The following is a 24,015-nucleotide window of genomic DNA, read 5'->3' on the forward strand; positions in this document are numbered from 1 at the left end:
GTTCATCTTGTTAGCTGAATAGCTGCACTGCTATATCCACTGTTTTATTTTGCACTGTTGTTGTTTTTGCACAGTACCTTTTGAAAAGATGCCTGGAAGTCTGGAATGTGTCTGGGGACGCTAGTTGTTGCACTATGACCATTGATTGCACTTTATTATGTTGTTCTATGCTCTATTGCACATTTTTAGTTTTGTATGTCTTGTTATGACATTTTGATATTTTTCAAATATTTTAATAAAGAAGTTCATGTTTCAAGTTCAAGTACAAAATCCTTTTTTTTAACCGTGGTATTGAAATTGACATCGAGAATCATGTAATTTTACTGGTATTGGCACCGACTACTGAATTTTTGGTATTGTGACACCCGTACTCCTAACCTTATACTGTCATTCTCCCCATCCAGCACTTTTTATTCTGTCTCACCACACAGCCTTTACCCTGTTCCCTCCCTACTCCACAGTCCTGACACCATCCCACTCCACTCATTAATTGCATTAGCTGTAAATTTTAAATATGATTTGTATTTTGTGAAATGTTGCGTAATGCGAAATAATGTCTGTGTGTGTATTATGTTTTAATGTGATGTTGTACATTTTATTGTCACAAGACAGATTGTAGGACCCCAGGAAGAATAGCTTTTAGCTTATGCTGAAGCTAATGAGGATCCAAATAAAACAAAACAAACTCACCCACTGCTACGTGTTCCCTCCAAAAAAGAGGAGGATAAAACAATGACACTATAAATTAAAAGACAGAAAAGACATCACATGAGGGAAAAAAGGTGTTAGACTTTCCACTGTTGTTAGTTTTGAGATGAGTATTATGAGTCATTCCAATCTGTCATCCCAGGAAGACTTAAACATAAGAATATACAGTAGATGATTTCTCTGCATTAGTTTGGTTTCTGTCTTTTAAGGCAAACTTAGGGAGAATGAGGTACAAAAAAAGCAACCACATTGTATCAGATAGCATTATTGGCTTATTCACAGTTAGAATTTTCTGTTTCCCAGAATACATGTAGACTTGGGTCTGACCTATGGCTTGGTGACACTAATCAATGCCAGTAAACAGACTAGTGCTGTGGAGCCACGTGCTTAGCTATTAAAGGTGTATTACACTGTTTGCTCCGTTATGAATATTTGTTCTGTAATAGATGTGGCTTATTCTCAGTTTGTGTTACTGAGCAATATGTTACATTTATGTTAATTATTACAGAGAAATGAATGTAATTCTTAGTATTGTTTCTTGTTATATGCTGGTGGCTATAACATTTAGTTTTGGTAAATAGTGTTCATAGTAAGTCAGATGCTTATTAATGTGCATCATTATTTGCTTATATTTCAGAACCACATCCAAGTTCACATGTAACGTCAAATACAACTTCATAGTTAACTTAATTTTTGAGTTGTAAATAAATCTTCCTGGATCTCAAAGTCAGACATCTCTGGTTCAAGTTCTTACCGGACCCCCTACAGCGGGCCAGTGTTTCAGTAGCCAATTCAGTTTTTTAATTAGTTTTTGCAAGCCTATTGCCTATATTTTTGTAATATAATAAACACTGTTACACTTTTTGAAACTATTTTAGTTTGTGTAGGCCTATCAGTGCTTTCTGAACATATTGAACACTCTTTTAAAAATACCGTGATAATACCGAAAACTGTGATAATTTTGGTCACTATAACCGTGAGGTTAAATTTTCATACCGTTACATCCCTAATCTCTGGTAACGAGACTTTCAGTCTGTCCCTACCTGCTGGGTAGCTAACGCTAGCTAGCATCGGTCTACAGATATCATGCTGATGTCAAGAAGCACAAACAGCAGGACCAGATAAATTACTTTGCAAACTGTTCTGCTCTAATCTGTCCAGAAACTAGTTCCCTGTGCTCTACATAGCTGAGGCATTTATAGCTGTGTGGGATAACCTTTATATTTTAAATAATGACAGCCTTTCAAGTGGAGCCAGTGTTTTATTATTCTTGCTTAACTGTCTTGCATCCCACATCTGATCATTGTTTTGCACCTAAAATATTCCACTTCTGTCTGAGCTTTGCAGCTTCAAGGGCAATAACACAATGCAAAAGTAGTGTTATTTAGCTGTATTTTTCAGAGTTGCAGACCGAACTACTAAGGCATGAATGTATAGCCAGCACCTAAATGGATTTTGCTGATTTGAGAATTTTGCACAGCTGGATTTATGAATGTGTTATATGTGTTTCCCTCTGTGATGCACTTGTCTTCACTGGAATCCATTGAAAAAAGAAAATACAAACCTTACAAAATTGCAAGCCTACAGAAGGTGCATGTTTGATACTTTTAGTTTTAGGTATTGCTGCAGTATCACCTTAAAGGTCCTTTGACATGCTGCTTTTTGGATGCTTTTATATAGACCTTAGTGGTCCCCTAATACTGTATCTGAAGTCGCTTTCCCGAAATTCAGCCTTGGTGCAGAATTACAGCCACTAGAGCCAGTCCCACAATGAGCTTTACTTAGGATGTGCCATTTCTGTGTCTGTAGCTTTAAATGCTATTGAGGAGGAGAGAGGGGGGGGCAAGGTGGAGGGTGGGGGTGTGGCCTTGACCAACTGCCACTTTGCTTGTTTGCAAGCCATGATGTCTCTCTCTTTCTCATGGGCGGGCCAAATTCTCTGGGTGGGCAAAGCAGAGAAAGGGGAGGTAACCTTCCTCCTTATGACCTCATAAAGGGAAGATTCCAGATTGGCCCATCTGAGCTTTCATTTTCTCAAAGGCAGAGCAGGATACCCAGAGCTTGGTTTACATCTCACCATTTCTAGCCACTGGGGGACCATAGGCAGGCTGGGGAAACTCATATTAATGTTAAAAAACCTCATAAAGTGAAATGTTCATGCCATGGGACCTTTAAAGTGATGCATGTGTTTGTGAGTGCATATGTGTTTTTGCTTCTTCATGTTTGTTTGTTGTTTCTTTTGTGGTAATACCTGGTATTACCTAAAATATCTGAAAATGACAAACGTGGTACCTACAGAATGAAATATTAAAGCAGGCATGAAACTCAAAATGCCATTGTTGAATCCTATCCTATCTTGTCAGTATACCAACTCTATGCTGCTAACCTGATTGAAGTCACAGTGCTGTATTCTGACCTAGAAGGCACTACTAAATTTCTGTTGATGAGTGAGCCTTACATACATGTAGACTCAATGTTGATCTTGAGTGCTTCGCTACAGCCAACCTTTCTTTCTGTGATTGTAATGTGCAGCAAAATTAGCACAACCAGCATAATTACATTACATGTCATTTAGCTGATGCTTTTATCCAAAGCGACTTACAATTGCTATATATCAGAGGTTGCACACTTCTGGAGCAACTAGGGATTAAGTGTCTTGCTCAGGGACACACTGGTTGATGTATCGCAGTGGGAATCAAACCCACATCTCCCATACCAAAGTCATGTGTCATATCCACTGCGCCATCACCACCCCCAAAGTCTCAAAATCCTTTTCTTGTTAAATCGACTCAAAAAAGAGCTGCCAACCTGAGCTGAGCCCTCTGTCATGGATTTTAATGGTCTTAGTCAGGGCTGGAAAACTGTCAGGCTGTAAGTGTAGTTGTTGGGTTTTTATTCTGATTTCGAACAATCTGAAAAACCTGATTGATTTATTAAGTAGGTCCAGGAAAAGTCACAAAGGGACATTTTGAAATATATTTTTCTGCCTTTTTAGTATTAAACTGTATCATGAAGAAAAGATGGATTAAAAAACGAATTTACAGTCTATCGCTATGTGATACAGACCAGGTTAATTAGCTGCTTCAGTGTCTTGCTCAGCGATAAGAGTTCATTTAGAGTGTTATGACAATAGAGGCATTTTGCGCCAGTGTGAGCTGGAGTAGCAGTGTTACTGTGCAGGGTGACAGTTTATAAAGCTTGCGATTCAATCCCTGGGAAAAGTGAAAATCTGGCCCTAAGAAGCCCGGGCTTGAGTTTAGAGAGATTTGCTGCATCATCTCCCTGTCTTGCCTTTGGAACTGCGAATGAATACAAATGGTTTGCTACACTGTTGTGTTCGGCTTTTGATGAACGTGGACCCAGAGGCCTGCTGAAAACGTATGCAGTACTTTACGAAGCTGCATGTCCGCTGGCTTTGATCAATAGACTGTCTAAGTAATGCTGCACTTTGCTAAACTGTTTTGTATGTACTGATTATTTTACTGAGTTGCATATTTTAGCTTATGCAAACAATGACTCATTATAATACTGGGAATCATAGAGAGTTGCCTCTTGGAATCAAAGGCTTGGTGTCACTTGGCTATCTTTGTATTGTATAGTTTTTGGTCTTTGCCTTTGTTCCTCTTCACCAAGGATTCTCCACAGGTTTAAGACAGTTAAATCAAAGCAAAAGTACCAAACTGTTTATATGTAATATGAATCTACCCAAAGAATTAGCATCTATAATTCTGACATCTTCGACTTTTACTCTGTGTGTGTGTCTTACAGAGCTGCTAAAGTGACTCTCAGTCTTGTTTTTCATAGTATGTATAAATAAAAATAAGACCTGAGCTGACACTCAAACTCAAACTGAGTTTGGAACTGGAAATTTAGCCATGGGGTATGGCATTTTTGTGAAATACTTTAGATGTATTCTTTAGCTGTGAAAACATTACTGAACAACTTTATTCACCTAAGCATCAAAGGCTAAAACTTAAAATCGAGTAGTCTTAAACAACATTGTGAGGGCAGAGCTTTACATTCGAACATCCAAGGTCTTTCTCAGTTGAGATGAGATATCATCCTCCTCCAGTGTTTGGGTGGGTGGTTACAGTCAGATGGAGCGACATTGAGTTTTTCTGACATTATTAGAAAACAGCTAAAGATGAAGACATTTCTGATATTTCAGACGGAACCTTCTGGCCACCTGAGTGACAATCAGTTCTCCTTCACTTCTTTCTTGATTGTGTTTGCTCACAGTTGGCATGTTGAGATAATATCGCAGGGCACTCTTAACAACACCATGCATTGAGACTTTTATGCAAAACGATATGTAAATGGAATGATTATGTAACATGGAATGGCTTTCTGAGTGATATACCTCGTGGGCTGGTGTGACATAACGGACAGCTATATTATCATACCTAATAACAACATGCATAAAGTGAAAAATAGCGAGAGAAAGCAAGTAGCCCGGCCTCGGTTTGAGTGACAGTTGGCCACCAGCTCAGCGCATACGAAGGTCTTTAGCTCTCCAACACTGCAGTTCTTAGTCAGCTTCATGTGTGGTAGTCAGCTTACACACACACACACACAGTTGGCCACCAGCTCAGCGCATACGAAGGTCTTTAGCTCTCCAACACTGCAGTTCTTAGTCAGCTTCATGTGTGGTAGTCAGCTTACACACACACACACACACACACACACACACACACACACACACTCTGAGCATCCCCCCGGCTCTTCAGTCTATGTGGACTGCTTCTATCCGCCATGCAACGATGAGAGGATTTAAAGCCTCTGTGAAAGGGTCACCAATTATCACCAAACGCTACTTCTCTTCAAGGTGTTTGAAACAGATGATTTCAGAGCAGTCCACCTGTGTTTGATGTGTTTAGGCTGCATACATCATTAGTGTAAAGTATCCATATATCTATATAGTATCATATATAGTATCTGCATTCATTAGTTTCCTATAAATGTTCCAGGAATATGTCTTGATGGCGTTGGCACTGAGAGATGCTGACAGTTTCATCACAACACTTCGCTCATTGATCCTCACAGTGCGTGAATATCACTGATCTGCAAGCTCAATGATCAATTAAATGCTGGTGATCTACACCAGTGATTCTCCACCATGAGTACTTGTAACCAAGGGGGTACTATTGCAGTTGCCAAAGGGTACGAGAAAGTGTTTCTTGCCCTGTCTTGCAATGTTGCCGTGTTCCCAGATCTCAGCAGTTACTTTGAGTAACAAAACAACTGATAGAAATGATGGCCACATTCTAAAAAATAAGATCCAAGTTGAAATTAACCAGAATGTCTTCATGACACTTTCAGTCAGACATCAAATGCCTGCACATATGCCACATCAGACCACATCACCTCATTTGACAATTTCCCCTGGGGTGTCATTATTTAATCTGCATACATTCTCTCATACAGCTGGTTAATATGTTTCTCCCCCAGGACTCAAACTAGTCAGCATCAAACACCAGACAAGATGGCAGTCATTTTCTCACTGCAGTTTTCTTCTTTTATAGTTTTAGCTGAATGCATGTGCTCAGTGACAACCTGCTTTACACGGAGTTACACACATTCACACCTGGCAGATGCCAAGAACAACCAGTCTTTTACTATCGGGCACTTCACAGCTCTTCAGGCAGAGTTTTGGGGTGAAGCGTGATGTTCAGGCTCATCTCAACAGTAGCTGCAGGTGTGGGAGCGTGTCTCATTCACTGCCCTACATTTTACCCAAATGTTCTTACTTTTCCACACATTCAGACCTACAGAGTGTGTGTTAGCGTATTATGAGTGAGAGATCAAAGTACATTGCATAAAAAGTATGTAAATAGGTCTGAAATGTGTAAATGCAATATTGTAGAGCCTCTCGACTGATGCTGGACATCAGTCCAGCCTGCATATTACCAACATTAGAACCCATTAGTTTGTAGTACAGTTTTTTTTTTTTCAGTCATATACTGTAGTAATATATTGGCAACTGCTGTTAACTTGTTTGCTACACTTTTAATCAGAATATCTCCCTAATGTTCCTCATCAAAAGCTTCATTCAACACAAACAATATACTATATCAAATGAAAGCTCTCTGTGAGATCTTTTCAGTGCAAAAAGGACACAACTGAAATGATGACCCATAGGTTATTATTAAAAGAAAACTGAAAGGCGTAACAGTAAGCATCGTGGGTAGAGCATGCTAACAACACGTAAGTCAAAATGTCTGGGAGAAAAGCATGGCCAAAGATTTAAAAAAAATATATATATATATATATATATATATATATATATATATATATATATATATATATATATATATATATATTTTACAGCAGAGGAGGTATTAATGATTTTGATAGAAGCTGAAGATATAATAGCAGCGTGCATAATGTAGCTCCAAATCCTGATGTGTATTGGATGCACGGTAGTGTCAAGCATCAAAGAAACAAAACACAGGCACTCGGTTTTGTTTCTTTGATGGAAGATGAACCAGATTCATTATAGATGATCTTGATGGAAAGGTAAATTCTTTTATATTTCTCTCACTCAACATTGGCATGCTAACAGCCTGAGCATGCTAGGAACATGATCACATAATTGTCAGTAGCCTATCTAGACTATCTAACTAATAATTAGATGAATGAAAATAAGTTAATATTCCTATTAAAGGACAATTCCAGTGCAAAGTGAACCTAGGGGTTAATAACATATGTGCACCGAATCGAACATTCTCTGGGATCTGTTTTCATGCTAATCAAATGTGTCTGGAGCTTGAAACTAGCTACCGCAAACCGGTGTTTAGCTGCTAACGCTAGCCTTCGGGGCACAGGGTAAATCACTATTTCTACACCACTAACAACGCTCAAAATAGCACCACACTTAAACGGTAACATACTACTACATGCAAACCGAAGCATTGAGAACTTTGTAAGTGTACAGACAGTTTATTACAAAGAGAGATTATAAAGACAGTAGTGTTAATGTTTACATGCGGCCGCCATCTTGGGTAACAGTCATGACCAGTTGAACGACGCACGCTATGCAACCAGTAACCAGTAACATAGCTCAAACACAGTGTTTGTGATTCGATTGGTCATGACTGTTATCCAAGATGGCGGCTGCATGTAAACATTAACGCTACTGTCTTTATAATCTATCTTTGTAATAAACTGTCTGTACACTTACAAAGTTCTCAATGCTTCAGTTTGCATGTAGGGACCCTCTTTATCAGTCCCTCCAGGATTTTGCGATGTCGTGATCGCACCAATTATCGCAAATTCAACCAATCACTGCGAATTTGGTGCGACTCGCAATTTTGACCAATCACCGCAACTTTTCCGCAAATTTGACCAATAACCTGAAGTTTCCCGCGACTTCAACCAATCTCAGCAGTCCCACGTGCACTCTGAGAGCCAATGACCAAGCGGGAGTGAGAACGGGTTGATCATTTCCTTGTTTGTGAAGACGAGACATATGTGACTTGAACATCTCACATTACCAACAAAACGTACAGCGAAAGACCGTGCAAAACATTTCAACCGTCCTGCCAACCTGTATACATTTTAACATCAATGTACGCTGGAACTATTTTTCACTCTAAAGTTGCTGCCGTTTCAATCCTGTCGGCTATCTGCAGCGGGCGGGGCTGCGGCTCCGTTCCCCCCGCAACACACACACACACACACACACACAAACACACACACAGACACACACAAACAACACACACGGTGGATGCAGGAAAAAAAAAGGAGATGAGACAACATGATGACCTAAATTGAGGACAGCTGCGCTCGTTATTGTAAGTGCAATGATAAGTTAAAGTCCAATAAGTAATGTTACTTTATCAAACTGTATGAATGTGTGTCCCAGGCCAGGATAGGAAATTAACTAACAATGTAAAGATCAACAAGCCACAGACAGACATCTTCAGATTTGATTCATTCATTAAATTATTATTTTTTGTCTTAAATCTACCAGCCATTTTCATATTATACCAACATTTGCAGCATCCTGAGCCTTTTTGGTAAGGTTACTAGGAAATCTCAGCCCAGAGTAATTTTATTCTCCCCAAAACAAGTTTCCTTTTTATTTTTAAAGAACTATACAAAAAAAAAAAAAAAAAAAAAAAAAAAACCCACAACTTTTTTGCAACTTTCACTGTCTCCCACAACTTCATTGCAACAAAAATCAGGCATTTTGGGCCGCAACAATCTAAAAAAAAGGCCGCGAAATCCTGGAGGGACTGCTTTATGGTACCATTTAAGTGTGGTGCTATTTTGAGCCTTGTTAGTGGTGTAGAAATAGTGATTTACCCTGTGCCCCGAAAGCTAGCGTTAGCAACTAACCACCGGTTTGTGGTAGCTAGTTTCAAGCTACAGACACATTTGATTAGCATGAAAACAGATCCCAGAGAACGGTCGACTCGGTACACATGTGTTATTAACCCCTAGGTTCATTTTGCACCGGAATTGTCCTTTAAATGATTAGGCCTCTAGATTCAAAATGTTATTTTAAAACTTAAGAGCATAAACTAGCCAGAATGAGCTGTGGCTTTGGTTAAATTTAGCCTATGAATACTATGAGTACCCTGTAATGCATACATGCAATGAGAATTTCCCAGAGTCAGACGGGTTGAAAATATTTGATATTAATAATTATATATAGATTATATGTGAAATTTTGTCCAGGCCAGTAGATTACTGACCCACTTGCCTGACTGGGCCAACAGCAAAAAAAAACATTATTGTTGGACCCTGCCTGCATGAACACAGTTCAAACAGAGAAGCACTGGAGACGCATCAAGAAAAGATGGTCGCAAAATAGCTTTAGTTAATGTATGTCTGTCCTCTGGCCTCGATAAAAACCAGCAAACCTCCATATACCGAATAAGCCCAAAGCTCTTTTCTAACCTTTAGCTTCCTGCCAGCTCCCAGCATCGCATCAGCCACCCAGGTGTGAATCATGAATAGCTTGATGAAAGCTGCAGTGTTAGCGCCGTGGAGCTACAATAAAGAAGAGAGATGCACAAAGAAACCAAGGTGCAGCAACCTTGACAGAGCTGCTGGCCAGTTGGCAATACATCCGCCTTGACAAAAGAGTAAAAATAGACTTGAGGAAGCTGTAGACAAATGGCCTGGACAAGGTGATCAGCATGGCGACAGCAGTTACTGTACCGCTCGCTTTAGAGGGTTTGTGAATGGAGATATCAGTTCCAGCTCTGCGACAGAAAGTTTAAATGGTGTTACTGTGGATAATTTGGACTGTTCTCACAGCCAAGGAGCTCCAAAGTTTGGGGATAAGATGAGAGTGGAATAATTGTCTGCCAAGTTTTAGATTGTGTCCTATCCTCAGTTTCATCTCTTTTCCCCATATGTTATTTTAACAGTACATTAAGGTGAAATCCTCTATGCCATTTGTAAAGTAAATCTCCAAACCCCTCTTCACTTTGGAAGAATAATTACCTGAATCATTAAATATCTCTAAAGTAATGATGATTTACTGATATATATATATATATATATATATATATATATATATATATATATACACATACACACACACACACACACACACACACACACACACACATACACAACCTTTCTGCAGATGTACTGTATTTTTAAACATTTTAATCTGGTCCAGCTGTCCCTGCTGCCTTAAAAATATGAGTTAACTGAACCTAAGTTGATTAATTATTTCAAAGTCGTCTCATAAGTTTTAAACTTGAACTGGGGAAAACAAGTTCAATTACCCTGAGGTATTACATTTAACCAATCAGGCAGTTTGGACGGGATGCTCCACGCCGAAAACGCAAATGATTTTTTTTGTCAGTGGAATTAAAACTTTGAAATGAAATACCTCCAGCAACTCCTAAAAAATACCGGTATTTTGAGTCTGTAGTTGCCAGAGGGACCAGAAGACAAATTCATCACAGATGGCCAAAACGGACAAGGATTTAGCAACTTACTGGTGTTCATTAATTTCTTCTTTCTTTTTGTTGTTTGATCATTTCTAACTCTCAAAGCATTTCCATTGAGGCATATTATTAAATGTCAAAGTGAGACACTAATCAGTCGCATCACAAATCATGCCCTACGGTGGTAGTACATTTGGAAGTGATAATTTATGAATGAAAAAGCGAATGGGACAAGACAGGGAAATTAAGGCGAAAGCTGCATCGCATATTAGCTCATTTTATATTTTCCTCGCAGGCAAATCAACTTCTCAAATGAATTATTCCTTATCTTAAACAGATGTTTGCAGCATGCAGAGATGAAGATAAACAGCTGGTGATGGTATAGGAAAGTGTACTTCTTCCAGATAAGAGTTTTCTCCTAATTATTAGCCATGTAGAACTATACATACATAACACCAATTTGTGCTATATTCTACACAAACTGTCTTGCAAAACTCGTCTCCACTGTGCTCTGCTTTTCTCCCATACCCCACGATGTAGCAGAACACATTTTGAAGAATACAAATATGCATACGAGAAGAGTTTTGCGACCTGATTTTAATTTTTTTCACTGGACTCAAACATTGCTTGTATGTACTCAACAGGTCTGCACCTTGCTCTGAGTGCACACTTTGAATTCACACTGTATTGACTTATTGTATATTTACCTTATCAAACTTGTGCAGATGAATCCTGATCATTCTGGGTCATAAAAAAGGTTGTGCATTGCACTTTTCATTTCTTAGAAAACACAAAATGCATCACCTTGGGCTTTTGTGAACTAAACTATCCCTCTGAAGTATTTTAGTCTCTGAGATCAAGAAGGAGGCGGCTGCTTGGTAACACCTGGCTTTTGCTGCCCTATAGACAGTTGCCTAACTCTGCATAATGAACGGACCGACTGTGGGTCAATGCCAGAGCAGTCTGCCAGAGAAATAAGTCAGCTACTGATTCCATAGCAGAGAAAAGCATCTGTAGTGTGCTAGTTAAGGGATGCTTTGGGGTTTGATAAGAAATGGGTCTTTAGTAGGCTCTACAGAAGAAGGATCTGTGCCTTCTTATTTTCCTCAAATTGTTGGGGGAAAACAAAGTCATGCATCCTAAAAGGAGTGTTAGTAGGCTTTTCAAGATTACAGTGAAGTAATGGGATAAATACGATCTCAAGCTTGCCTCCAGATTTTGCAAATAAGGCAAGTGTTCTTTGAATGCATCCCCAGGGTAACTCAAAGAATATAATAATAAACATCACCAACAGTATATCAATGCAATTAATTATTTGATTAATTTATCACAGAGAATTAATCTGAGAGAAAAATAAAGCAGTCCTTTTTGTAAGTGGCATTCTTTGTGTTCACCACAGAACAAATTTTTAAAAAAAAACAACTCTGTGGAATGAGCTTGATAATATCTGCAGCTGTGTACAACTCTCGCATAAATCCAATTGTGCCTCAATGACAAATATCCCCAACCCACAAGATCTCCCCATCCCTTTGCACCTACTGGTGTGTGATATTAGTCTGCATCTCCCTTTCACTCTCTTCCCTGGTGTGTGTGTGTGTGTGTGTGTGTGTGTGTGTGGTATTAGGCTTTTCAGTTTGTACTCAACAGCCTTATAATTGAATATCTGCGCACAGCAGTGTAATGCAGCTTGGGAAGAGAGAGCTAGAGGGCGGAAAGAGGGAAGGAGGAAACAGATGGAGAAGAAAAGGAGGAATTAAGAGAGAGAGAGAGAGAGATAGAGGAGGAGTGACGATTGTGAGACAGAAAGTAAGAGGCTGGTGTTGTCAGGCCAGCACCAGCTCTGTGTCTCGCTGTCACTTCAAGGCTGTTCTATGCTGATGCACACAGTCTTCTTCACCCTGGAGTAAGTGTGTGTGTGTGTGTGTGTGTGTGTGTGTGTGTGTGTGTGTCCGGCGCCAGGGTAAAATCACTAAGGGGGCAGGTAAAAATTGAGAGACGGTGATTTTTGTTCTTCAGAAAGTATTAAAAATAACTAACGATAATTTACCCAGGCTTTACCCGCTGCAGCAACAGGGTCAGCACTCGCGAATATGGCATTTCTTGAAGCAGTTAAGTCCATATTTTCTGGGGCATTTCCGCCTTTAATGGATAGGACAGCTATGAAAGGGGGGAGAGAGAGGGGGAAGACGTGCAGGAAATCGTCACAGGTCGGACTTGAACCCTGGACCCTCTGTGTCGAGGCATAAACCTCTATATACATGCGCCTGCTCTACCAACTGAGCTATCCTGGCCACAGTTAAGTCCATTTTTATCTATATTTTAAATGATTATGACTTGACAAAGTCAAAGTTTTAAAACTCGTTACACGCTTTACGTCTAACTAGGATGTCTATCACTAGACTGTAACTGAGGCACCTGTCCTGTCAGCGTCTGAGGGCTGCTGCGCTGCGATGATACAGGCAATTTATGAACCTAAGTGTGAAAGTTCTCTCACAAAACAATTATCGTTGCGTAACGTTATCCTTGCGTTTTTGTAAGTGGGTATACGGAAGTCCTTGACCTTTTCTAGTGGGTATACTCCGTATACCTGCATATCACGTAGACTACACCACTGGTTGAAAGCCCCCTGCGATAAAGACGCCATGGAGACCTTGTAAAAGTAATTGTGTTGTTGTGTTTGTACGTTTTAACAAGGGGGCAGAAAATACAACTGAGGGGGCAAAGCCACCTTCTGCCTGTGTGTGTGTGTGTGTGTGTGTGTGTGTGTGTGTGTGTGTGTGTGTGTGTGTGTGTGCGTGTGTTCAGCCTCACTCCTCAACACTGTTTGTTTTCTTACTCAGTGTAACTCAGTACGTCAGAGCATTGTCTTGTACAGTATGTGCAGCACAGTGTTCCTACAATTGGTTGTTTTTAATATGTATACATACGTGTGTAGGTGGAAGTGACATAGCCAGCAATATGTTCATGTTGCTGTGCAGGTTTAACATATGTTAGTGCTCAGGCAGTGTGTGTGTGTGTGTGTGTGTGTGTGTGTGTGTGTGTGTGTGTGTGTGTGTGTGTGTGTGTGTGTGTGTGTGTGTGTGTGTGTGTGTGTGCGTGTGTGTGTGTTTGTTTAGGAAAAATCAAATCCAAGAATGTATTTGTTTGTGCTTTACACCTCATGGTGAACATTCTTTGCAAGTTCTCTTGGTGTTAACAAACTTCATGAGGATATCATTGTCCTTACAGTTTTAAATTGACTGTGGTTGATGTCATTGGAACAGTTAAAATGCACAGATCCTGCTTTTGTTATCTGTTTACCTACAGAACAACAGACGTAAATAAAATGTTGATGTGATGTGTGGAAGACTATTAATCTGTACTCTTCCTATTCATTCCCGGCCTGGCTCAGTGGTTGGAAGTAAGAGTTAGTCAGGACAATGTCAAGTTTTGCTCCTTTTTCTCAAAATGCATCCTTTTGTCTTCAATGCACTTTTTTTTACTTCAGATCTAACAACACAATATAACATGGATAACAGTCAGCCAGGGATGCATTAAGGATGACTTGACCAAGGTTTCAAATCCAAACTGCACAGCCTTGTATCTGAACTGATGATGTCTACTCAACCGTCCATGTCAAAGTGCAGAATTACAGCTCTCCCTTAAAGAGATTGTCCTCTCCATGACAACTTGGAAAAGATTGCTTCCCACAAAAACGCACCTGATGAATGGCTTGGCTCTGTTGAATCTGATAGTCACCTCTTCAAATCCTTCCACATCCCCTGGCACAATAGAAGTTGGCGAGGCTTTGATGATTCACAAATGACTTTGCAATAACTGGATGGCAGAAAACAAGAGCTGCAGAGATGTGATCGTGTGGGTGGTCGGTGCACCATTGGCAGGTGGCAGTATTTTAAAGGTTAAGAATGTGGGCTTTTATTTGGAAATGCTCTGATTTGAATCTGCAGAAAGGCAGAGGAAAAATGATAAATTCAGGGCTAAATAATGAAAAACAGTGACTATTGTTGATGTGATCCTCAGGACCAGAAATGCCGGCATTTGAAGCAGTGTGTTGCAGATATTTGGTCATAAATCATGGATATCTGTACAAGATTTCATGGCAATACATTTAAAGCTTTAGTGCGTAACTTTTTTATATTAATAAACGTCTGTTGTATTCAAGCCATTGCCAAATGAGTTGATACAAAGCTAATTAAGACTATCAGCTCCACACAACTCTCTCCGTATTTCTCAGTATGGCTATGTTCAGAAACTGGTGTCGTCCGGCGACTTTCTTGGCAGAAAATCGAGCGAAGATAATGACCTCTTCTGAAGAGTCCATCATGTTTTTTTAATCCTCCGTGTCCTCCTTGGCTACAAGCAACTGCGTGGAGGAGTGTTATCATGTGGATGTGCCGACAGTTTTGTTGTCATTTCTTAGAATTCCTCATGGGGGCGACAGAAACTACGCACTATAGCTTTAATAGTAGTGATGGCCAAATGAAGCTTTGTGAACCATTTTCTCTTTTTTCTGAGCCCACTAGATGGGGCTCTCTCTTCAACAAAGGGTTGAAAACACACTGAATTGCCATTCCTTTAACCTTTTTCTTTGAACAGAGAGGGCCATCTAGTGAGCTCAGAAAATAAAGAAAATGGTCCACGAAGCTTCATTTGACAATCACTATTTAATAGTAGTTGAAATATTTCAGTAAAAGCCAAGAATTGGTCAACCTGCTGGTGGCGCTAGAGGTAACTTTAATGGAATCCCCAAAGTAAGTAGGCTTCATCCTCTGTGAACCTTTAATGTCTGTACCAAATTTCCAGGCTAGCTATCCAATATTGGTTGCAATATTTCAGTCTGGACTAAAGTACTGGACCGACCAGCAACAACAAGTGCCCTTGATGCCAGTGTGATGGAGTTTGCGCAGCCATTATAAATTGAGAAGTGAAAACAGTATCGATCAGAGTGTTCCAAATGGTCTCAGAAAAAACACTTGTGTTCACATGCCAGCCCATTCCACACTGGCATCCTCTACACCTCATCGTCATCCTGCCTTGGCATTAGGCCCAGCCAGGTGGCAGTGTGCACATGTCTAGTCCTGTCCTCCTTGTTCAACCATCCATCATCCCGTCTTTCTGTGGCACTTCTTAAAATGCAACATTCAGCCCCCTCCCACCATCTTTCCATTTTCTCCTCCAGCTCTTCAGGGGTCTGGCTGTCACAGTGTGTTTCCTGTTACAACTCTTCAGGTTCCTTTCTCTGCTGTCAGCCCCAACATTCTGTTATCTGTCCATCTGAAACATGGAGGCTGACACATGCTGATCTCTGCAGTGGTTCCCCTGGAGTTGGTCAAGTTTGGACTGGTGGGGGGTCCGGTAGACATGGCAGCGTGAGATTCACATGTCATATGACCTGTAATGAAAGCACTGGTTCCCTGGAAATTGGGCGCTGGGTTGTTAATAGATGACTTTAAGAGAATATGTCTAAAAAGTATTTGCAGCCATACAGCAGTTTCATTAGCGTGGTGGGGTTCTGAGGGGGCTGCTGCACCCCCTGCTGGCCAGAGTGAGACCTGTGGAAATATAATTCTACCCTTTTTAAATGATCTAAGTATATAAGTAATTTTAACACTTTCTGTTTATGTGCTTGTGGATGTATTATTATGTTGTGTTTCAAGTATACACTAAGGTATCCTGACATCACTGCCCACCCTCATCGCAGCTAAACGTTTATTGGAGCTGCTGAACACAACTGGACATAGCAAATTAATGGCACACAAGAAACAATATATATCTTCATTTTAGATTGTCCAAGTAAATAAAAGGCTATATGGAAAAAGGCAATCATCAGTGAGAGGGAAGCTGCATGCTTTCTGTACATCCTCAGGCACATTTGTGCAGAATTTACACTAGTTTTTCGCAGCTTTTATCCAGTAAATCCAGTGTTTTATTATTTTATTGAAACAGAATATCTGTGTTCTTTTGTGTGCACAGAGCAGCAAGTAACCCACTATGGACTTGTGGAGGTAAGAAGATAACATCTTTCAAGACAAAAAGACAGTCTCCTATAATGCAATAATTTCTTATATTTATATTTGAATACGCAAAAGAACAAATAGTCCTGCTGTGGAAAACAGCTGGATTTCCACTGGTCGAAATTATGTGAAATTGTCATTGCCAATTTCATTGGCAAGCATCCTGCAGCACTGATTCTACAGGGGAGAATGGACTCAAATCTATACTAAAGAATCATGTTAACAATATACTAAACCTTTGAACATAGTCATGATGTAAAACCTGAATTTCAGGTATGAGTGCAGGGTCAGGTTCAGCAGAGCTCAGCTTTCAATAGAGTTGCAAAGCAGGAGATGCCGCCTGTTCTTGTAAGTATTTTTTACGACTGTTAAGTCCCGTTCAATGATGTTCTCAGTGGTTCTTTTACATGCACTGTCTCCTGTATAATTTAACAATACTATAGGTTTATGTAAGAAGATGTTTTGTCCATGGCAGATGATTCTAATTACTATGATATCCATGGGCCTCAGCCATCATTGGCAAGTAGAACAAGTCAGTCAGGTGTGCCCATCATCTGAGCTGTAGCAACGTCAGAACACTTTTTCATTGCAATTGTGAACAAAACATGGCACCCACAGAAGCCTTAAGCTCAGTGATCTGTGATTGAATATTTGAGAGCAGCAGATGAGAAGATGGATACCACTTATGTCCAGAGTCAGTATTAAGCTACAGCCAGCTGCTGGTTAGCTGCTGGAAATTAGGGAAACAGTTGCCTAACTGTCCACAGGTAGCTTACTAATCAGCACATTCTCATGAACGGGTTTGTATGATATTGTACGAAAACTTATGCACAACAATTCGTATGATATCTTACAATGGAAAAATACTTTTGCACATCAGTTACATGACATGACACGTGCGTAGGAGAGGGACAAGTAGGTCAAAAGTTGCAAAGAAACTCCTGCACACTGTCTAACTAGCAAAGATAATATTAATGGCAAAGTTTCGGTACTAGACTTCATCAGGCAAAATGTTAAAGTATATTTTGTCTGAGGGTTGTATAACGTATAATGTCTTACGAAATTACAGCGACCGCCGACCGGTGACATGACAGCGACCTGTCAAGTGAGAGTTAAGGCACAGAAACTTGATTGTCATGTGGCCATGACCGTTTAAGCACCAAAACTACTAGTTAAGATTAAAAAATATGTGTGGCTTGTGTTAAAACACCCGTTTCTTGGTGAAAGTCTTGTGTCTTCTTTCGGGATACAAACTCCCCTGCTTGGAAGTGTTTTTGTTGTGAAAGAAATAGTCCTGCACATAACCCACGCCACCCGTACAGATATAACCACTGGATTCCACCAGGCGCAGATGCCACCATGTTCCGGCTGCGCTGTGTTTTTGTTTCGTCGTTCGCCATGCCACATACCACACCAGGAGCGTCTCAGAAGCAAAGCGTCTTGCCATCCCGGCTCGCAGATTTTGTTGTTTTGGTCATTTTTCATGGATATTTGTGCTTGTACCATAAAAGTGAGTGGTCTACATAGTTAAAAGGATTCTTTCATTTAGTCCATTTATAAACGACATGGTTCAAAGATTTGTGGCTGTGTTTTAGTTCAAATGTGTAGTGATATATGATCAGTAGTCTGCAAAGGGTGTTTATTTTGAAAACTGCTCAAAGATGCTCAAAACTAGACCTAGCGCGTATTTTTAGCGGAGCAGAGAGTCTGCTGGTGGAATCACAAGCATTGTCCGCGTCACTGCCGGAACGCTGGGCAGACGCGCCTGGTGGAATTTAGATGTTAAGAGTGACATCAATTTTCTTATCTAACTCTCAGCAAGAAAGCAAATAAACACATTCACCCTTACATTTTTATTTATACAGTTTTATGCATTTTACTTTTCATCAAAGAACCAGCTATTATAGCACAGTTGCTCATCATTTATACCGATGATTCATGCCCATCAAACCTTGGAAGTGCCTGGAACTGTCATCTCACATTGTGTTTATGCAAAAAATGAAGGGACTTTTATTTCCAGAATCCTAGATACCCATAATAAAGCCTTTCACTTTGCTACCTTAAATCTTGCTCAAAAACACTTTGGCAGGATGGGTGTTTGCCATGCACCTCTACAAGCCTCATGCAGTGTCTCACACTGAGAACTACAGCAGTATGAAACAATCTGATTAATACTTACGGGACAGGATAACTTGCTTACATATGGATTACATTGGTATGAGAAATGTGTGCATGTACTGGAGCTGCATCAGCTTCAAAATGAAATGTTGGTTTTAAGCAGATTGCACATGTAGCAACAGGAAAAGTGCTAGAATGGAGAACGTAAGAGAAAGCTACAGAGACTAACGCAGCATAAGAAGCAGCAGAAGCAAGAAGAAGAAGCGACAGATGAGAGGAGAGGACAGAGGGAACAGGCTGAGGAAAGGAAAAAGATTACTACCAGAGTACATCAGGCTTAGCTTCACATCCTTAATGGTAACCATGGAAATAATTATAGAGCAGACAGACAGACTGTGTTAGAGAGAGAGAGGGAGTGAGAGCTAGAGAGAAAGGGAGGGAGAAGAAAAGACAATGGCAGAGGAGAGAGAGAAAACCGTGGGGGGTGAAGTAGCTGAAATGTTTGTTGGAATTCCTAAACACTGTCTCTGCAGTCTCTGGTGATTGGGAACTATTTGAAGATGGCATGAGCAGGGATGTGGTGGAGGTTAACCCTTTGTAAAGTCAGTTTAACCACCTTCTTACAGTAGCTGCAGAATAGTTTATCGTATTTTTAGCCTGAAATAAGTCTTTTTTTTTTTTTACATGAGACTACACAAAGATAGGGTATCTTAAGGTGAAAAACAAACATTAATGAAGATATCCACCACCTGCACAGAGGTCATATTTTGTCCATCTTCATAACTAACCAGCGATAAGTGACTGGTGTGGTGAGTACAGCAACAGTACAGTGACATAATACACCGACGGTTAAAAAAGTTGCTTCAAACCCACAGTTGTCATGGAAACAGATCTAAAATACCCTTTACTCTGGAAGTGCTGATTGCTTATCATTGCTGAAAGCCCAATCAATGGTGATTAAAAAGTACTTGATGTCACTTGCATCATTTATACAATGTCAGATACAGCCTACACTGAGATGTATTAAGTACATGGCTGGTTTACATAATTGGATGGATTTGCTGGCTGGTTATTTTATGGATTTCTGAGCAGTATTTAAATATTCCTATGACGCAGCATGGGAGCTCGCAGGAAATTAACAGGAATCATGCAAGGGTTAGGTATAAAAAATTTGCATTCTAATTTTGATTGGTTATGATTGTGTGTGGTGTGTAACAGTATGCACGGGCAGGCACACTCTGGGCTTTGAGAATGTATATTGGGTAATGACATGATGCTTGCATGCTTCCCACACATTTGCCCCTGGCACTGAACCTCACACTGCTATGTGTGCGTGCCAGTAAAAGGTGAAAGGGAAACAGAAAGGGGTGAGAGGCGAACTGAAAAGGATGAGAGGAAGAATTGGAGAGAAGATAGAAGAGGAAAAAGTGATGAGGGCTTCTTGCAGAGCTTAAAATCACTCCAGCACCCAGTAGGGATGCAGCCCCCCCCCCCCCCCCCGCCTCTCTCCCGCTCGCTCTCTCTCTCTCTCTCTCTCTCTCATTCACTCACTACTGGAAATACAGAGAGAGAGAGGTGGAGAGATTAAAGCGCAGGGTATCAGTGCGCTGCTGCTCCCTCTCTAAACTATAGTGCTGTCCACCTGTGCAAAATTATTTCCGCCCTGGCAGCAGACAGGAGACACAACATCCATCGCTTGCCAACGGATTACTTGAGGTTGATCCGCCGTTTGGTGCGAAGGAAGACGAAAGACTAAGTTGCCATTATCGCCTCGTTTTTTTCTCTTCCTGCTGCCTTTCAGTTACTGGCACACGTTCAGTTTTTAGCCATTGCAGTTTTTAGACTACTTTATTTTGTGGCGGTTGCTTGTTTCTTTGCCACTCCACCGAATCACTTCGTTTTTCTCTCTCTCTTTCCACAACGCTCTGTGGTTTTTGGTGCTTATCCACATATATGCGCCTGTATTGGAAATTAAAGCTTCCGTTTTTCTTTTCCCTGCTTGCTCGCTGGATGCCGCGCTGAAGGGGTCCGATCAGGACAAAAAGGCGCAGCAAGAGAGCAGAGCGCGTCTTCAGCTCTACATCGGCGCACATTCTGAGAGGCGGACCTATTGCGCACCGCTCTTTCACGCACACATGGGCACGGACACGCACGCTCACATGCACGGGCACACACATGAATGTAAATCCGGAGACGCAGCTATTTTCCCTCTGGGTGGATACATAGCTTTTGATAGAAATTAAACTCGCAGTTTTCTATTGAGTTTAAAGCAGGAACGCGTTTCCGTCCACCCATCCATCCACCCTTGGCAAGTTAATTTTTGAAATGCACAAGACGGACACCTACTAAGGAAACCATCGCAGAAACATTCCTATCTAAAAGATGAGAGAAATTGGCCCCAGCGGATCTTCCGTCGGTCACCGGAACAGCGAGTGCAGGGTCGGGGCGGAGGGCACCGGGGAGAGAGGACAGGGAGAGGCCGGGGAGGAGGAGCTCTCAGCCGGACTGCCCGCCGCGGAACAGCCGCTGCTGCCGGTGCTCAAGAAGCAGGCTGCTGCTGCCGGGGGGAGGCGGGGGGAGGATGAACAGTGCCTCAGTGTAAAATTATAACACTCAGCTGACTTTGGGAGTGTTTGTTTTTCTGTCGTGTTTCTTCTCTCTAATTAGTCGGAAGATGCGAGATAACGAACAGTGGCCTACTTAATAACTGTCATCCTGTACTCTTATCAACGTGGCACTTTTGGGTCACCTTAAAGGTAAATTCAGCACTTTGGAGAAGTAAAGGCCTGCAGTGGCGAATTTACCTGTGCAGTTGCGTCTGGAAGGACATCCTCCCACCTACAGGCCACTTACACCAGTTTAACTTTGTGTAATGATTACTTTTTCTTGGTAGTGTTTGTAGTTGATAAATCTGATTTACCCAATAGATAATATTCCTATAATCTTCGTATAGGGACTTCTAGTGTGTCTGTGGTGCTCAGTAGTGAGTTTATGGTCACCATATTGCACTTGATGGTATTTTATATCTCCTAAATATTACTAGGCTATAATAGTTATTTAGGATATTATATATAAATATATAGTTTATAGTTTTCTGTGATATTTGTATAGTATTGTACTTTAGATTTATTATAAGACTACTATAGTTCTTTTTCTAACATACCTTAAGAACTCACTCTAAGATATATCTAGATACATTGAAGGAGCCCTGTTTCCAGGTGCCTTGGTAGTGGAGACTAGCAGTTTATCATTTATTCATATCCCTATTTGTCTATGAAATATTTAAAGGTCATAGATTGATTTAAGGCCATCCTTCATCCACTTTGCAAAATGGAAGTGCTTTGCTGTATTGGGCTTTTGTAGTGGAGGTGACTTCACTGACTTTGCTTTAGTTAGAGTCCTCTTGATTCCTTTTTTTTATTTTATTTGACAGCTGGCTATTTGAGCAATACTTCTGTGTATGGAACTTGAACACAGCCTTATAAACCCTCCAGAGGATGGTCAACTCCTCAGACAAACGCATGTGTGTCATGACACTTGTTGGCAGGTGCCGTTTGCAGATACACCAACACGCTCAGTTATTTATAGACGCTAATATCACTGTGTGCTTTTGGAGTATCGATTCAGAACAAGTGCCGATGCTCGGTGGAATGTAACACAAACTACGGAGCTGCTGCAGTTTCATACAGACACCGACACTCAGTGGAATACAGGCTGAAGTCAGTGAATGCAACTCCAGTCTCCACTACTGTCATATAGACTGGAAACCCAGAGACATTGCCTCTACAAGTCTGGACACAAAGCACAGCAAGCCCCACCTGATCTAGGTAGGACATATATGTCTTTTTATTTGACTTTTGTTCCCCATATAGTTTATGTCAATCCAACTCATATCATCTGATGCAGGCATACGTCTTCTCTATGTCGAAAATTGTACATGTTTTCTTTCGTTATGTCCTCTAAAACTGCAGTTTTATAATTACAAGATTGAAAATAGATCAAACTGACCATCATGTTTAACAGTGTATACACCTTTAATACCAGCATTCATGTTTTCTAAGTGGGCGTATCAATTTGCCTGCCAGATATCTAATTTTGGGGAGACATTTGTCTAAATTACTTACAGTATAAATACTACATAAAAAGTGTCCAAGTACACATATAGCTGTAATATGCTGCTAATCTTCACCCCATTTGCACCCATCTCTGGTACGATGACATCACTTTTCTCTGTGTGTTTCTGTGGGTTTGTCATCAAACTCAAAAGCACAATCAGACGACAGCATGCCATCTGCTGTTTCCTCACATGCAATGTGAGCAAAAGACTCTGCATAAAACAGTATTCATGTTGCTCCTTCAATGCAGTCCAATTTTGTGAGTGTTAAAACAACTTTCCCAGAGCTAAAAGCTCAGTAAAAGACTTCATAAATCCAACACGTTTTGTGCCACTCTGAGCATCGCTGAGGTGCAAGATCACTGTTTGGTTTTCGGGGTTTAAGTGCCTGGTGGCTCCTGATGTCTTTGTGTTGCACTGTGGGGAAAAGCACATGTACAGTAAAAAATGTACAAGCATTATCTGGGTAAGTCAGATCAGACTGGACTCTCTTTGCTTTAAAAATCTAATAATTCCCAACGTGAAACATAAGATTGATCCTAAATTAGACCTTTCTTTGCATTAAAGCTGCAGTAGGTGCATTTGCAGAAAAGCACTGAGACACTCGCTCGCTCTCAGCTCCCTTCACTTCCCTCAGAGGCAAAAGCAATCGGCAGGCAGTTGATTGACAGCTCCGAATGAAGCTCTGCTGCTCAAATGTTTACCTCAAATGTCTCAGACACAGCATTAAAGGACAAATCCGGCGCAAAATGAACCTAGGGGTTAATAACGTGTACCGAGTCGACCGTTCTCTGGGATGTTTTCATGCTAATCGAATGTGACCAGTTTTATCACAAACTGCTAATTAGCTTATAATGCTAATCGTCGGGGCACAGGTAAAGTAAAATGAAATCGCTATTTCTATACCACTAACAAGGCTCCAATTAGCACCACACTTCCACGGTAGCATAATGAGGGTCCCCACATGTAAACCGAAGCATTGAGAACTTTGTAAGTGTACAGACAGTTTATTAAAAAGATAGATTATAAAGACAGTACCTTTCACATTTACAGGCGGGCGCCATCTTGGGAAAACAGTCACGACCAGTCAAACACCGAACGCCGTGCTTGAGCTGTGTTACTGGTTGTGCCGGATTTGTCCTTTAACGTT

General features: G+C 40.7%; 1 protein-coding gene across 14 annotated transcripts in view; it reads left to right on the forward strand.

Annotated features, from left to right (window-relative positions):
- syngap1b (synaptic Ras GTPase activating protein 1b) overlaps positions 1 to 24,015 on the forward strand; it is a 157,238-nt gene that overhangs the window by 75,807 nt on the left and 57,416 nt on the right. The window contains exon 1 of one of the 14 annotated variants that reach the window (XM_036005898.1): positions 20,333 to 22,578. The exons of 12 other annotated variants lie outside the window; for them this stretch is intronic. In XM_036005898.1, coding sequence (XP_035861791.1) covers positions 22,479 to 22,578 — 100 coding nt within the window. In that variant the 5' untranslated portion in view covers positions 20,333 to 22,478. Of the gene's footprint in view, positions 1 to 20,332; positions 22,579 to 24,015 lie in introns of those variants that run through there. One more of the 14 variants, XM_031279344.2, reaches the window with a different exon arrangement.

The sequence above is a fragment of the Sander lucioperca genome, chromosome 10 (genome assembly GCF_008315115.2).
Source record: "Sander lucioperca isolate FBNREF2018 chromosome 10, SLUC_FBN_1.2, whole genome shotgun sequence".
NCBI classification, from domain to species: domain Eukaryota; kingdom Metazoa; phylum Chordata; class Actinopteri; order Perciformes; family Percidae; genus Sander; species Sander lucioperca.